This window comes from Poecile atricapillus, chromosome 7 (assembly GCF_030490865.1).
Source record: "Poecile atricapillus isolate bPoeAtr1 chromosome 7, bPoeAtr1.hap1, whole genome shotgun sequence".
NCBI lineage: Eukaryota > Metazoa > Chordata > Aves > Passeriformes > Paridae > Poecile > Poecile atricapillus.
This window is the reverse complement of record NC_081255.1, coordinates 29,112,555-29,128,811: the sequence shown is the minus strand read 5'-3', so window position 1 is coordinate 29,128,811 and position 16,257 is coordinate 29,112,555. Positions and strand designations below refer to the sequence as shown.

At 44.4% G+C, this 16,257-nt stretch overlaps 1 protein-coding gene across 5 annotated transcripts in view; it reads left to right on the top strand.

Moving 5' to 3' along the window:
* GLIS1 (GLIS family zinc finger 1) overlaps positions 1–16,257 on the top strand; it is a 184,048-nt gene that overhangs the window by 158,000 nt on the left and 9,791 nt on the right. For all 5 annotated transcript variants that reach the window (XM_058842733.1, XM_058842734.1, XM_058842731.1 and 2 more), the window contains exon 8: positions 3,774–3,924. In XM_058842733.1, the coding sequence (XP_058698716.1) occupies positions 3,774–3,924 (151 nt within the window). The remainder of the gene's footprint in view (positions 1–3,773; positions 3,925–16,257) is intronic.

Below are 16,257 nucleotides of genomic sequence, written 5' to 3'. Positions count from 1 at the left end.
CTCTGGCTTTGTCCGATATGATTTCTGTGCTGATTATATCAATCCATCACCAGGATGTTGTAAAAAAACTGTAAATCTTCCCTGATACTTCCATCAGGTCGCTCCATATGAGACCCCATCAATGCACAGCATGAACAAGTGCCAGGGAAAAATAAATCAACATTTGAAAGACTGTTTTGCAGTGAAACAGAAGTTGCTTCATCTTACGAGCAGTACAATCCACAGGCAAAACTTATTTAGGGCATATAAACCAAAGTGCTGATCCTTACAGAATTAAAGCATAAGGACATTCCTGCTGCCACCTATAGTCTGCAGTGATTGCACTTTGCTCTTCCAAAGGCTGAGGTCATATTTGTTGAGAAATTGGCTATAATACTGTATATAGGCTATACATGGATAAATACAATGTATGATGTCCTCATATTCCATTTGAAATATGAAATATGAAAACATTCATGGTTTGGGTTTTGGAGTTTGGTTTTTGTGTTGTTTTTTTAAAGAAACCACATTATTAATGTGCAGAGCTCTGGGCTTTAGGGATCACTTGGATTCCTGGAGAATTTCAGTTTTGTCTTTTTCCAAGTAAAGCACATTTTAAATATGTCAGGGATGAAAGCCCATCACAGAAAAAAACCAAAATATTAAAAAAGGCCCCATCCCTTGTGTCTGACTTCAAAGCAGGTAAGACAGTGAGCAGAGGAATGTTTCTGCAGTCAGAGGAACCCATTGTTTGCTGAGATCTTCCTCCTTTTTCCCTCCTCATAACTAAAATGCTTCGTGGCTGCACACATTTAACTCTGCCTGTGGACAAGAGTTTGTATCACTCTGGTCCCACTCAGGCGTTTTCTCTGGGTTTTATTATTGTTTGCCTCATAAAGCTGAGGGGGAAAAGGCTGCTGGTCACAGATGCTCAGAGCAGTGTTTTGGCCACAGATGTTAAGGTTAAAGGCCAAGCCATTTAAAGTACTGATTGATGACTTCTGTTTACAAGCTGAGATGGTCAATGTGTGAAGAGGCCCAAGGTGCACAGGCCTGGCGTGGGCTGCACTTGCAGGAGTCATTCACAGCAGCTCCAGGGGCTTCTGTGGGACTTCAGGTGCACAGAATATTAGTGCTCAGTGCTGAAAAAAATGGGAAAAAAACTGTAAAAGGAAGGAAATTTTGGAAGTACTGAAAACTATACTGAGACTGGATTAGCACCTGCTCTTCCCCCCTTGACTTTTTTGTCCCTGGGAGGGAGCTGGGGTGAGGCAGCACAGGGCGTGGTGTGGATGGTTTGGGGGATGTGGGGACACCACGTGCCAGACTCGTGAGTGGTGCTGCACAGAGATGGAGGGAGAGAAGAACTCACTGATGACAAACCCTACAAGCCTCAGTGCACAGGTCCAAGCAGGGACCTTTTCCCTGAGTCAAATCGGGGATCTGGGAGAGGATGTCCCCAGCTAGAAACTCTTCCAAGCCCAGCAGTGGGCACTGGGTGCCCACCCCAGCAGTTCCACAGATGGGTAAACTCCTGCTGAGGGGTTGGGGGTGGCAGAAACTGGGGGTGACAGGGATTCTGGTTTCTTTCGGGTTTCTGATGTGGTGGGTTTGAGTGCAGGGATCATGTGGGACTTGGCTGCTGCCCCTGAGTTGTGGGGTGTTTTTTTAAATATTTATTTTAAATGGTTGTGGGGTAGTATTTTAAATATTTTTCTTTCCTCTAGAGGGTTATGGTGATTGTAGGTACTCAGCCACTCTGTCATTCTCATCACCTCAAGGAACAGGCCAGGAGAGAGACATCCGAAGCATCCATGAACTGTTCAGGGGTGGGATTGAAAGATAAAACATAAAGTGTGTTTCCTGGCCACCACACTGCTAAGATGACCTTTTTTGAGGGCTTTTGAGCATTTTGCACAAGTTAGGGCCAGCAGTGTGGGAGCCTTAGAGCATGAACAGCTTTGGTTTAGGTTCTGCAGTTCCCTCCAGGCTGTGCTTTCAATATACCTGAACTAGTGGTGTGGGAAATAGAGCTGAAGTGCAAAATGACACTGAACAGTCGAGGTCAAATTTGGCTCATCTTTCAAGCCTGACAACTAATGTATTAACAGTGAGGATCTGAGGGAAGTGGAAACTGTTGTATTAGAAATGGACTGAAGCCACCAGTGGAAAAGCATTTCCACAATGTAGCATCCTTGCTACTGACTTACTGTTACCAGAGAGGCTTTGACAAATAAATCCTCGCATCACCTGGGAACATCTGACTTCTTAAAGCCCCTTCTGTCTGGTGTGCAGTGCAGAAAGCAAGTTGTTTTCACTGGCTGGTTGACAAATGTTCTGTCTAGCTGGAGACAGAGATGATGTGGTTCAGTTTTGTTGCTTTAGATCTGTCAGCAGCTGAGGACTCATTGTTCATGAGGGGGTTTTGACTCATCTGAAGCCCCTGACAAAGGTGGCTGGAATCTTGCCTCAGTGGTTCTGCTCTTCAGTCACACACAGAAACAGATGCTGACATTCAGATGTTGCTTCTCCACCCCGAGGGTGTCACACATTCCCCACAGCTCTGGATTTTCATGTTGCCTTCTGCTTGTTCCGTGTCACTGGGAGGCTTTGGGAGGGGTGCAGTCCAGAGCCCTGGCAGTGACACGGGACAGGGCAGAGCACAGCTGGCACATGGCTCTGTCCTGGATGTGCAGCTCTGCACACACTGAGTGAACAGATGAATGGTACAGGAGGAGAGATGGCAAAGAAAGGCCCCAGAGGGAGTGTGGGGTCTCAGAGCTCTAGAGCTGGGCACTCTGGGGACTGGCAGATCTCACTTGCTGCTCACAGCCTTCAGGTCACCGTGTGAGTGGCAGTTCTGGATCTCATCCATGTGCACATTTCCTGGGAGGGTGGGACAGAACTGTGGCAGATGTGTTGTGGGCAAAACTTGAAGAGGAGCCCTTTTCCCCTGCCTTTCCAAATGCCCCAGGCATTTGCACGCTCCATGGTTGCACTCCTGTGCTGTCACCACAGACACCTGCCCTCAGCGCAGCCTTCACACCAAAAGTTGGCACGAGGGCCCTGAGCCCAGGCAATTCCTGTCTTGGTGCATGGTCACTCTTCAGGAAGGGAGAAAAAAGTTTAATTCCAACATCTTCATCCAAGAGCCCCAGACAAACAACAGGTGTGTTTGAGGACATGTAGGCACTTGGCTGTCGGTGCCTTGTTGCCATGGTAGAGAAGAGTCCCCAGAAATGGTACATCCACACCCCTTCAGTAATTCTGCACTAGTGAACCTGTTTTTCATGATCTCATTAAAAAATTCTCCCTGTTTCTCTTTGTGTTTAATTTTTTGGGGTTTCATTTGTATCAATGTGTGACATTTGTAAATGGTTTGGGATGTAGCTTAGTAATGGAAAGTCAAATCAGAGTTTGAAATTAACAGCAAAAACCCTGGGGTACCATGGTCTGTTTTGCTGTGTGAGCTCCATCCCCTGAGCTTTGCAGGTTCTCTCTCACAGCTATGGGAAAGGCAGGCTGGGAGTCCCACCAAGCCCTCTTGGCTGTCAGGAGGGTTCTACAGCTCTGTAGAGTCCAGGAACACCTGGAGCACCTGGGAGGGTCAGAGAGGAGACACTCACAAGTCAAAGTACCATGGCACAGCTCTGAGTGCTGCTCAGGCCCAGGGGTATTCACTGACACACAGGGGCTCGGGGTCAGGGTGGGGATAGGGAAGGAGTTGGAGGCTCCACAGGTCTCACTGATGCTTCCTTGCTTATTTTGCTTTGCCAACTGCTGTGTGTTCCCAGGCATGTACAGTGGATCCAGCACCAACCACAACGGCCCCTCCCCAGCTGTGCTGCCGCCTCCTCATGACATTCCTTCAAGGCACCTTCCCCTCGACTCTGCCCTGGCCAGCCCACATCACCACCAGTCGCCGCTGGAGACCGCCAGGGACGGGTACGTGTGTGATGTGAAACGTGCTGGGCCCGTGTCTGGCATGATAATGGATGATGAATTGTTTATTTTACTTTGCATGGATGCTGTTCAAAAGAAAACACTGGCCCAAATGAAGCAATTTTGTTTGTTTTAGAATCATGGAATAATTTAGTTTTCAAGGGACCTCAGAAGGACGTCATCCATGCCCTGTGCAAAGCAGGGCAAACTTGGACATCATTATCAGGTTGTTCAGGGCCTTGTCCTTGTCTTTGACAAAACACAATGGGATTTTTTTTCTTCCTAGCATGCAGTTACATTTAGATTTTAATTTTGTTTTTTAATTCTTTCTGGATGACTTCTCATAGGTTTGGATGAGCACAGAGAACTTTGCTCAGCTAATGTGAGAAACCTTTCAAAGGGTACAACCCGAACTATGACTCACTGAGGAATCAGGCTGTGTTTGCCCTCGTAAGACTCTCTCAGTGTCAGAGCCACGGGCTTTCTCACTTCCTTGCTCTCTGATAAGGTTTTGTGCAATGCAGCTCTCAGCAGCAGGCTGTACCCAGCCAGATCCCAGTCAGGGGAGAGTGTTGAATCCCACTGATTGTGTGGATTGCACTGCTACAGCACAGATACTATTCCATGGCTACAGGGTGTGATACTTCTAAAGCGCCGTTTGCTCAAGGCTCTCCTAACATCTTCTCAACAGTAAAGAATCTCTGCAAGCCACAAAACTCTGCTCTAACCTTTTTACTCAGATTTTTTTGGTGCCTGGCCTCATGCAAATTCAACTTCATACTTACAGTTTTACTTTCCAGCACTTTGGATGGAGAAAAGACTCTGATTTGGCATTACTGATGGGAATTTCAGATACAGAGAGATTAAAGAATTTTCTTTCCTAAGGAACATGTTGGTGTCCTTTAGCAAACATAGCAATTAAATGTAGAGTTTTCCCATCCTAATCCAGTGATTGACCTTTCCCTTCTTTCATATGGGGCAAGGGAAGCCCAGAAAGATTTTAAGCAAAGGGCAAAAGGCAGAGTGTGTGTGACATGGAAGAGATACAATAAGGAAATTTACACTTGGGGTGATTGGAGAATGATCTGATTGAGGAAATTCAGTTAGGAGCAAATTAGTCCTTATTTTCCTAATTGGGGAAGGAATTCAGCAATCTGAACTTCTGTACCCTCTGCTCCTTCAGCTTTCTCTTCTGACCTTGGCAGCAGTGTCCCCCTCCCAGGATGGATGGACTTATCCTGTCCTTGTCCCATAAAATTCCTGTGCCAGCCCTTCCCTGCCCTGCCCCATTCCCGACCTTGTATTTCCTGTTGGCACACTCATTCCCATGGCAGAGTCGTGGCCAGCAGGAGGCACTGGAAATTACTCTGGATAAATAGGAAGTTTTCTGTAGCAGAGAAGGCAGTAGAGCAAATCAGAGGAATGGAGACAGACGTTCCAAAGTGAAGGTCATCCATGAGCTGTTCTTTCCCTAGAGAATGACCTGAGCCTGTTGGAGTGGGATCCCTCCCTCTGTCTGCTCCCAGTGTGCTGCTCAGCTGTTTCCTCTTGGAGTTGATTCCTAGGGGAGTTGAGGCAAAAAATCCCAACCAATAATGAAATAAAGTAAGGATATACTCTGGGAAGGATTTAGCAGGCTGTCAGGAAGGTGGAATTGTTTCTAAGGCACTTTGTGTTCTGGTGCTGCTAATAAGAAATGAAAGCAAAGGCCTGACCATGGTGAGGGCAACAGACAAGTTTCCAGTTCGAGTGTCTGGAAGCTCCCAGATGAATTCTCAATCCTGCCCCTGTGTCTCCATTCCAGAGCACAGCACTTCCAGCAGGAGCACCATGGTCAGTGGGCTGAGCCTCTCACTCAGCTGCTGCAGACACACCAGAGTTTCCATCAGAATTGTCTCTGCCAATTCCAGCTTTAGAGCAGTGCAGATTCTTTCTTGGAGACAGCAGTGCTGATTTCTTATCTCACTGCTCATGTACCTAAGTAAAGTCTTTGCCCAAATATCCTATGACAAAATGTGGGAGTTAGATAACAGATAACCATGAGCCAAACATCAGGGAATGGAGACTGGAATGTATTTCTGAATAGTTATGTTAAAACAGGGCATCCAGTTGCATGACATAGTTACTTGGAATTTTTCAGCATCTCAAATACCATTTTCTAAACTCAAAATAATCTTCATTCAGCATTGTCACTCCCAGTCCAAGATCCTTCTGCTGTATTTAATGCTTTATTCATTTATACATTATTCATGACTGCTGAAATGCAGCCTGTACATGACATCTTAATTGCAAGTGCAGAAACTTTGTTTGAACTAATTAATAGTCCTTGAGTTTCATTTAGCACAGTTTTGTTTAAAGCACCCATCCACTCAACTGGGCAAAATCACGTAACACTCTGATGCTTGGAGCCCTGGATTCCAGGGCTGCTCCCCCTTGGCCAGCTCGGGGCAGTGCCATCCCTCCTGGAACATACACGAGGTTTGCAGTGGGAAGGGAACCCCCTCCCTGGGCACTGCTGCAGCTCTGGCACACACAGGGGCTGCTCTGGCCTCATTTCTCAGCTCTCTCAGCACTGGGGTGTGAGCAGACACAGAGAATTCCCTCTCTGTGGATCGGGACCATGACAAGGCTGGATCACATCGTGCATGTGGCAGGAACCAAGTGATTACTATCAAGAAATCTAATTACTGAGTCATCAAATGTGCAAGATGCCAAAAATTACACGAGGCAGAGTACAAATAGTCTACTCAAGTTTGACATGAGACTCAGAATTTGATTTAAAGGCTTTTTCTTTTTTTTTTTTAACAAAAAAGCCCTATGTTACACTGTCTTTTGCCAAAGTCAATACCAAGTGCAGCAGTCAATTTTCCCAAATGGTTTGCTGAGACATTTAAATAGTTTGACAAAATTATCTAATTCACTTGAAAATGTTCTAACAAAATCTGACCTCATTACCAAATGTATTTATACTGGCTTTATTCAATATGGAGCACATTTTTTTAAATTCTGGAATGAAGTGTATGCTACACTTAAAAAATCTACTTACATTGATATTAATTTAACTAAAAGTGGTTGGCTGAGAAATACTTCAGCATGCAGAAGGTGGGCTTGGCATGATCCAGGTTAAAATGTATATTTATTTTTTATTTCAGGTAGCAAGGGTTTATTTTAGCATTTCTTGTAGCATTTGCCCTGTATAATGTCAAACTGGGTTTCATTCTGTCCATTGCAAAAATAGTCTATTTTGATTTGTAGCAGAGTGTGGACAGAAAAAATGGCTTTTAGTATTAAATCTTGGGTGAATGTTGCACTTGGCTTCCTTTCTACTATTTTTTTAGCTGTTATTATCTAAGTCATCTAAAAATGTACTTGGTTTCATTTGTAGACTATCTCTGTAAATTGCAATTTAGAATATTCAGTGTGATAAATTATCAGCTTTAATGAAACTGATCTGACTGAAGTTAAGTGAGTTTGAGTGGTGGCACCAAGTTTGGGATTTGCACCAATTTAGTGCACTGGCCCAACAAGGTCACTTTGTAGGACCTGAACATGATCCCTGTGTGTGTGACTGAGGCTCTCTGTCACTTGTGCTGCTGTGACAAACAGCGCTTCTGTTCCCAGCAGGAGCTGGGGCACTGACAAATAATGCCTTGATTGGGAGGGTGATGTGTCTCCAAGGGAAAGGAAAGTGAAACCATTTTTTAATATTCCTGTGGTAATTTAGGTCATTTCTGCTCTGTAAACACACCAGTAAATGAAGAAGTAGTGGGATTAAGGCATCTGTGATGTGCAGAGGTGGTGATTAATGAGGACTCTGAGCCAAATCTGGTGAGCCTTTAATATAAAGGATTAGCTCTAAGCAAGGTGAGAGGGAAGGGCTCACACAACTCCCTTTGCCTGGACTTCTCCCCAGCCAACTGCAGCCAGCTCAAACCAGGGGCCAGACCCCCCTGAAGTGACACTGACCCCCCCAGAAAATCACAAGAAATGGGATTTAAGAACTATCAAGTGAAAAGAGACATTTTAATCAGGGGGCTTAAACATCAGAGTTTTTGTTTGCTTGCTTCTTAGCACCTGTTATTTCAAATACCACAGGAATACTTCAGTGTAAAGAGTTCTCTGTTAAAAACTTAGTCCTTCACTTCTTTTTACATCAAGTAACACGAGGTACACAGAGCCTCCCTTCTGCTCAACCAGGGTACACCAGATTTGAAATCCCTGGCATTTTTAAGCTTGAAACTAAACACACAGGGTAAAATCTTGTCAGTTATATGGGGGAGATTCTTTCCTGTGCTGTCTCTTTGAGCTGCCAGGATCCAGGCCAGGTAGGAAAACACATTTGTGCTCCTAATTCTCATTACTTTAGGAGACAATTAGGTGTCTTTTCCACTTATGTCTGATTCTTATTAATCTTGTTTATTGATTAATATTTTCATTTAAGTTTGGGAAAATTAATAGAATTTTATATTCAGTGATATATATTTATGGATATATAATTATGGATATATATTTATATCCATATAATTCAGTGGACTAGGAACTGACATGCTATTAGGATCTTTGTACAAAAGAAACTTTAACTCTCTAGAAGTGCTTTGGAGAACTAAATACCTGCACAGACTTTCTGACAGACCAAGGAGATCCATCCCTCATTCTCTGTGGATTCCAGTGGAGAATACTCTTCATTTATAACAGAATACACAAGTCAGTGGTTTAGTCTTCCCTTCAAAAGCACTAAAACCAGTAACAAGAAACAGATATCTCTGACAGCTGAAAACATTTTCAATGGAGGAAGCCAAGAACCCTTCATAATTTATCTCAGTGTTATGGATCTGAGCACGCAAAAGGGGCATCAGTACATCTGTCCAGCAAGAACAATGTACAGGTGCGGCACTGAGCCCCACGAAACAAAGAAAATCAGTAATTAAAAGCATCTGCTTTCAAATCCCAAGTCATTTATCTCGTTGTAGAAAATGTGATCAGAATTCATTCATAATCATGTCCAGATAGGCTTATACAGGTTGCCCCCCTCCTCCTCTTAAAGCAAAATTAGCATTAGCATAGGCTTACTTCAACAGTTACATGCCTAAGGATAACCTGGTGCTGGATCCTGGGGTAAATGCTGTTTGTCCATCAGCTGAAATAGGTGGGTAAATGTTTCATTTGAGTTTCTGAGAGGGCTGGACTGACACTCAGGATCCTGAGGGCCTCTACCAGAGCCTCTCAAAGTAAGGGCTGTGGTGCCTGCCCAGAGGAGACACTGTAAGGAAACCTGAGTGAGAAATCAGAGTTACAGGAGAAGGTGGGAGGTTAAAGGAGATGGTCAGAGTAATTCAGAAAGCATTTAAGATGGATTCAGCCAGAGCTCTGCTTTACATTAATGATTTTAGCCATTACTGGATTTATCTGTAGTTAAATTTACACTTAACATCTGTAAAGGTGTTTTTTTTCTCATTTTTCCCAAATTTTGTTTTGTTTTTTTAAGCAAAACCACTGCAGTTTGATGCAAACCATATACACCAAAGACAGGAGTTTATAATGGTGTAACAAATAATGAAGCTGTCTTCACATCTCCCACTGTTGTGTAGTGTTTTGTGTTCTACCTGGCAAACCTGAAGACAGCAGACATCAGTACCTGTACAGAACCCACCTGGAAGCATCTTGCTGCCTGTTAGCCAGAGAATAATGACCTTAAATGACTGAAATAAGATAGATCAGTCAAGCATGCAGCACATGCCAGATAATCTGGAGTAGACAGACTCTGTGTTTGATTACATGTTTTTGTAATTGACTTCCTGGCAATCACTTGAACCTAAGGCACTGCTCTTTATTTAAATAAGTTTTGATACTTCTTTGACCATATTAATAAGGTTTTTATTTCACTCCAAAATACCTTTTTTTGCTAGATTGTAAGCAAGAATAATTTTTCAAATCTCCCTCATGCGTAGTGACTTCCACTGTAGCGATTCATCAGCTTCATTTCAGAGGTTATTAAACAAACCCTTATAAATACAAACATCCTTTGGAGTGGCACAGTTCCCATGATGATCCCTATGAGGAACTGCTCTGTGGAAATTGCACATCTCAGGTCAGAGCAATTGGAGATATTCATTTGACACAGAGTAAGTGTGTTTGTGTGTTTTGTGAGCTTGTGTAGATGATGAAATGCATGACAAACACTGAGTTATGTTCTGTGCCCCACTCAGACTTGCACATGTGTTTGCTAGAGCAGACAGGGAATATTTCAGGATTTCAGGAAGCCCCTCTGGGCCCAAGAGCAGGCCCACACAGAAAACCCCTGAGTGTACCAGGAGAGGACTCTAAGGGCTCCTTTATGATTCTGAACATGAAATTGCTTTCTTCTCACTGTTACTGGTATCACTAGGAATACTCTGAAGCAACTCAATGACCTGTGTCTCTCCAGTCACATGAAAGTTCCTGTGAATAATGTTCTCCATAATATTTATGAAGCCCCGCTTACTCCTTAGAGCTGAGCAGCTCCTGCACTTGCGGACTTGGCTCAGAGTGTGAGTGAGTGAAGGTGCAGAACTGGATCCAGCTAATCCAGGGTGGCATTTTGAATGAAAATCAGCGTTTTGTGTTTGTCTAAAAGCCAGAAAAAGGCAGCCACTGCCTTGGCACTGCTTTCAGGATGTCACACACAGGTGTGTCACGGGCTGCAGCTGCAGCAGAGCGGGGACAGAGCCTCTGGCCATGCTGGTGGGAAAACCAGAGGCAGGGTATTGTACCTTGGAGTACCTTGTTGTACCTTGGAGTCACAGCCCCAGGACTTGGGTGCTCATTGTTTCTAGGAAAAGGTAAGAAATGCAGTGATGCCCAGCAAGATCATCTGTGGTGAAGGATTTATTATATATCAGGGAGGGGAGGGGGGGTAAGGAGAAAGGAAGAAGGAGGGAGAGAAGGAAAAGATTCCTTGCATTCCAGAAACATAGCCAGAGGCACCTGGCAGTGATTAGTGCAAAGGTTCACCAAACTTCAGATAGAGTCTGTCTTACAAAAAAGTCCAAAAGAGTGAACGGTGTAACTGTTTCCTGAGCATGTGCTGACAGAAATTCCCGTAGGGCAAGACCCAGAACAGAAACACGTGGCCAGAGATTGGGCTCTATCCAGGGACCTGATTAGCAGAGCTTTACACATCATTTTTAATATTATGGGAAGAGATGAAAATGCGTGTTAACTTTTTTTTCCATTAAAAAAAATAATCTCCTGGTCCTGGAACTGAATTGGACTTTCTCACAATATCAGTGACTATAATGCTTGGGGGAGAGATTTTATGAATGAACTGGTTGGTTTTATGGGAGAACCTCATCTCATGGAAACTCTCAGTTCCTGTAAGTGGCTACAGTGCTGCACTTCAGATAAAATGTGGGGCTGCTTTGGTTTGTGCTTCTTACTCTGGTGTTTTACTTGCTGTTTTTCTTCATGTTAATCTGAGTTAAAACATGATTCTCAAAAGTCACGATTTTTCTATCTGTCAGTACTGCTGTGCATGGAACTGTTACAGAATAGTCTTTTAACCCAAGATATACAAAAAAATATTTGACATAAAGGACAGATGTTTTTCAGTCTGGTTTTGGTCCTGTTTCCACTGAACTCAATGGGATATGGGTTGAGGTTCTTTGTCTAGCTGAGGAATCTGCCAATCAAGCCATCACACCACTAAAAAAACAACAAACCCAGACAGTTTTCATATTGGAAACATCCCTGTCTTACATGTTTCCATTTGCACTTACACTTCATTCCTATTTATAATTAAAAATCTTCGTTTGAATTTATTTTTATTATTTTTCAATTTTCTGTTCCACTCAGTATTTACTAAGTATACTGTATGTAGTTTTTGGCAGTCAAGTTCTAGCCAAGCTCTCTTATCTTGAAAGGAGCTTTATAATTTCTTATTCTGTTAATTTGTCCTGGAACTGGTATTGAACAAAGACTAAAACAGAGGGCAAATCTATTTCTTCCTCAGACTAAGCACTGTGGATATATAGAAAACACCTATCCAGACATTGTGATGGAAATCTCACAAGAATCCATGTCCATCTGGGTTTTGGTTTTTTGGTTTTTGGTTTTTTGGTTTTTTTTTTGGTTCTTTATATTGGAACAGGACATTTGGTGTGCGCTGGGAGAATACAGAGATCCTTAAACACCCCTGCCTGCTTGGGGAGGCTGAGTGTGCAGACAGGATAAATAATTCTAAAGCAAAGTCATGGTACTTGTAGCCTTTAGGTGTGTTTTCTGTAGGACACTGATGGCATACAGAGGTAGTTCCCTCAACACAGGCCTTACTTAAAATTTAATATAAACTTCCACCACCCAAAATATATTGTTAAAGCATGATCACAAGAAAGTTTATATAAAAAGTTTTACTGGGATTTGTTTGAGATTCCTAAGGGGTGCACTTAGAAAGGGAGAGGACGATCAATTTTTTCTATGTTTTGACTTTAAATTTTCTCTTTTAAAAAGTCCTTCTGTAAGGACCAAGATTTCTGAGCATTCCCATTGATGTGAGTGATAAATGCTTTCCTGTAGAACTTAGGGACTGGTTTGTTGTCCATGACTGTCACTTGGTTTCATGATTCTTTGTGGGTAGAATCCTACTTGACTGCTGGAGTTCCTGTGGGAAGGGCTGTGGAGCCGGGCATTTTCAGGCAGTGTTGGTTCAGAAACGTGCACAGTGCCACAGATAAGGTGGTTACTCACTTAGGCTCAGTTATTCCCAAAGTTTCCTCTTGGTTGTGTGTATGAATCACGTAAGATTTTTCTGAGTAGTCCTTTTCCTTGATTGCCTGCTGATGCCTCCTCAGAGGAAACGTTGGCCCTGCAATCCCACCTGAAATCTCGGCTCCCTCAGACAGGAATTCCATCTCCAGACCATCCTCCAGTGGTGCTTCAGGGGGAACTGGAAAAGGCCCCCAGTACAGACACCCTGAGCTGTGTGGTGAGTGAAGAGAGCAGAATTCCTCTTTGCCTCCATGGGTGATCACTTTACATCCTGAAGCACAAGATATGATTACCCCTCACTTAGCATGGAAATGTTGGTTTTGGCCATTAAATTATTCAGTCCCTTCGTAAAAAAATAGGTATTTTGTTTGATTCTTTGGCTCCTGTGGCTGTGAATGGCACAGGCCAGGGCATGCTGTGTGAGCAAAATGTTCCTTTTGTTTCCAGCCAGCTCCTTCTCTCCATGGTACATGTCCTGTTGTTCCTTCTGTGTCTTGGACAGGGTGGAGAGGAGGCTCCCCCATCACACCCTTGTATGGCCCTCAACAGAAATATTCCAGAGAGCCAGGAGCCCTCAAATGTAATGAATTAAGGAGGGATACGGATTTTTTTTTCATGCCTGTGCAAGTATTTACATCTTTATATATATAACTATATATAGGCACAGATATATATTAAAAGGCCCCAGAGGACCTGCAAATTTACTGAATTATGCAAGTTACAATTAAGGTAAAATATATGGTATATATTTATTATTGCTATCCAAACCAAAGCAAACTGTGGTTTGTAGTACAGTATTAACAGGAAATGTGCAGGCTATTAGTTATTGAAACACACGTGCCTGAGCTCCTGCCTGGGAATTTTAGTGTATCCAGCTGAGTTCCTGCTGTAAGTCTTTCAGTGTTTCATCTTCCACACAGAAGGCATCACCTTTTAGGCTCTAATGCATTATCTGTTTATTTTGTATCAGGAATGATCCCTCCTCTTTTAACAACCTGAGTATCACAGCAACCTAATTAGTAGGCAGATATTCAGGAGAGAATTAAAAACACAGCACTGGAGAGTGGACAGCTTCGCTGATGAAAATCTCCCCTTGAGCGTGCCAGAGCACATTCACACGTGCACACACACACACACACACACACACACACACAGAAACACACACAGGGTAATACTTGAGGGACCAGCTTGAGCTGTAGGGATTGTGATGAATATTTTAAGGACACAGATCCCCACGTTGGCCACTTGTGCTAACATAGCCAGATTTTTTCTGCTGAGCAAAGTTCTTTCCTAGCTGAAAACTGTGCCTTAACTTCCAGGAAACATATTAAATTCCTTACTGGGAGAACCTGAGCAGAACACAGCAGGTTTTTATGGTGAACTGCTCAACTCTGTGAAACTCTCTTGATGCAGAGGAGGCAGCGATGCTCAAGTGTTAGCCGGAGCTGTCAGGGTTTCGGCTCAGGTTGCTGCTCCTAGGATACAGCTGCCCACAGGCAGCAATGTTTGCTGAGCCCCAGCAGCGGGGCAGCTCCGCACGCTGCTCGGCATTCCCAGCTGGAGCAGGGCCCGCGCCCCTCCGGCCTTGCAGGGGACCTCACCACCCTTAAAGACTCATCTCAAATGTTTCGAGGCACAAATCCTGTCGAGCTCACACACAGGAAAAACAGGAATGCAAGAGTGTGAGTGAGGACAAGCACTGCTTTAAAAATAACAATAACAACTTAAATTCTTCTCCCATGGTTCAGATTTAAGTAGCCTCTGGGAGTAGTTAAACTGGGTAGGGAAGCTGGGATTTTTAGTATTCCCACAGCTGGATACCTAAGCGTACCATTTTTGTTGGGCAAGCAGCATGATTGCACAGAGTTTAGAAGCACGATGGCCCATCCTGACAAAGCGCTCGGAGCAGCCCGGCAGGTTCCGTGGGGTGCTGCGTTTCCCAGCAGTAGCCAGGACAGGACATTCCAAGAGCAGGCAGAGGAAACCCAACACAGGCATTTGCAGAGGACTCGCTCCCCAGAAGCATTTCCCTCCCCTATTCAGAGTGGTTTCTGGCTCATCCCGGCATTGGAGTTTTTAGTACGTCTTTTGTTTCTTTTTTAAATGTGTGTGTGGTCATTACCCATATAAATGTCACTATCATGACTTCTTTTAGCTATTATCTTTCCAACGAAAACAACGGCAATCTTTTGAGTCTCCTTTCAGCTAGAAGCGTTTCCAGGCGCTGCTGGCTCGTGTGGGACGGTGTCTGTGTCGCCGTGTTGCGGAGGAGGGCCCGGGCAGTGCCTCGGCCCCGGCAGAGCGGCCCGAGCTCCCGTGAGGGCCCCGCGGGGCCCTGCAGCGCCGGGCCCGCGCAGCGCTCGCAGGGAATGCGGTCCCTGAGCTCCCCGAGCCCCGCCGCGGCCGCGCTGAGCCCTTTGAGGGAAAGCTGCGGCCCCAGGGGAGCTGCCCCTGGCGTTTGGCTGCTGCTGCGTAAATAAATCGGTGTTTTCCCTGCATCTGCCCCTCAGCAGCGCGGGCTGCGGAGAGAGTTCGGTCCCTGACCCGAGCAGAGCACAGGTGCCCCGGCACCCCCCGGTCCCCTTTGGGCACCTCTGCAGCCCCAGGCCTTATCCAAACCAGAACAAATAGGATTTTTCTCCTTACGTGTTGGCTCCTTTAATTCGACAGTAGCCCTGTTTCTTTTACATATTACTGATCAGCACTTATTGCAGGGGGTATCTTACTCGCAAAAAAAAATAATTGTTTTCCAGTTCTTGCTATTTGACTTGACATGATCCTTGCCTTCACCCATTTAATAGCACTAGTTTAATTCCTCAGTTTAGTTTGGGGAGATTCAGTCTTTGTGGTTTGTATTACAAGTCTTGCTTACTTGTTTTGGGAGATGGAATTGTTTGAGCATAGAATGCGCTTGGATTGGTTGATTTAAACCCCTTCTAATATTGAGAGCCTCACTGTGACAGCTTTTGGCAGCGTTCCTGTGCCTCTCATGTTAAATTTGGTTAAGCTGTTGTCACCATTTATTCACAGTTCCCCTCTGTTTACCTCTTGCACGTTCCCATGTAGTGCTTAGCCCTCACTGGAGCACAGCCTCACTCCCAAGGTCAGTCCAACTGCTCCAAGAAGCCATCGTGTGAAAAGATGGTTTATGGTGTTTGAACAGCTTGTAGGGGTAGAGGAAGACACCAGTGAGAGATTTAAGTTTTTATGTAGTTCATTTTTGTCTGCCTCCAACCATTTGTGCTCAGTATTTTTTCCCAGCTTGGTGATACCTATTACAACCTGCAGAGGTTGTTTTATTTTTCTTGTAAGTGGGAAGTTTCCGCAGGGTGTCTCTCAGACATTGAGGTGGATTTTGCAGCATCTGAAGGTTTTGGTGCTGCTCAAACAGGTCCTTCTTAGGTTTAGCAAAAGCTCCAGAGGCAGCAGAGAGTGTATTGAGAGCTCTCCATGTGCTGTTTGACAGGGCACCACAGGGCTGGGGGGCACAGGGCCCCTTGTCACAGGGTACGAGATCCACTCTTTGCTCATCTGCAGGGTGAAACTAACGCTTTTCTTTGTCTTGGCTGTAGCTGTGAAGGCACTTAAACAATT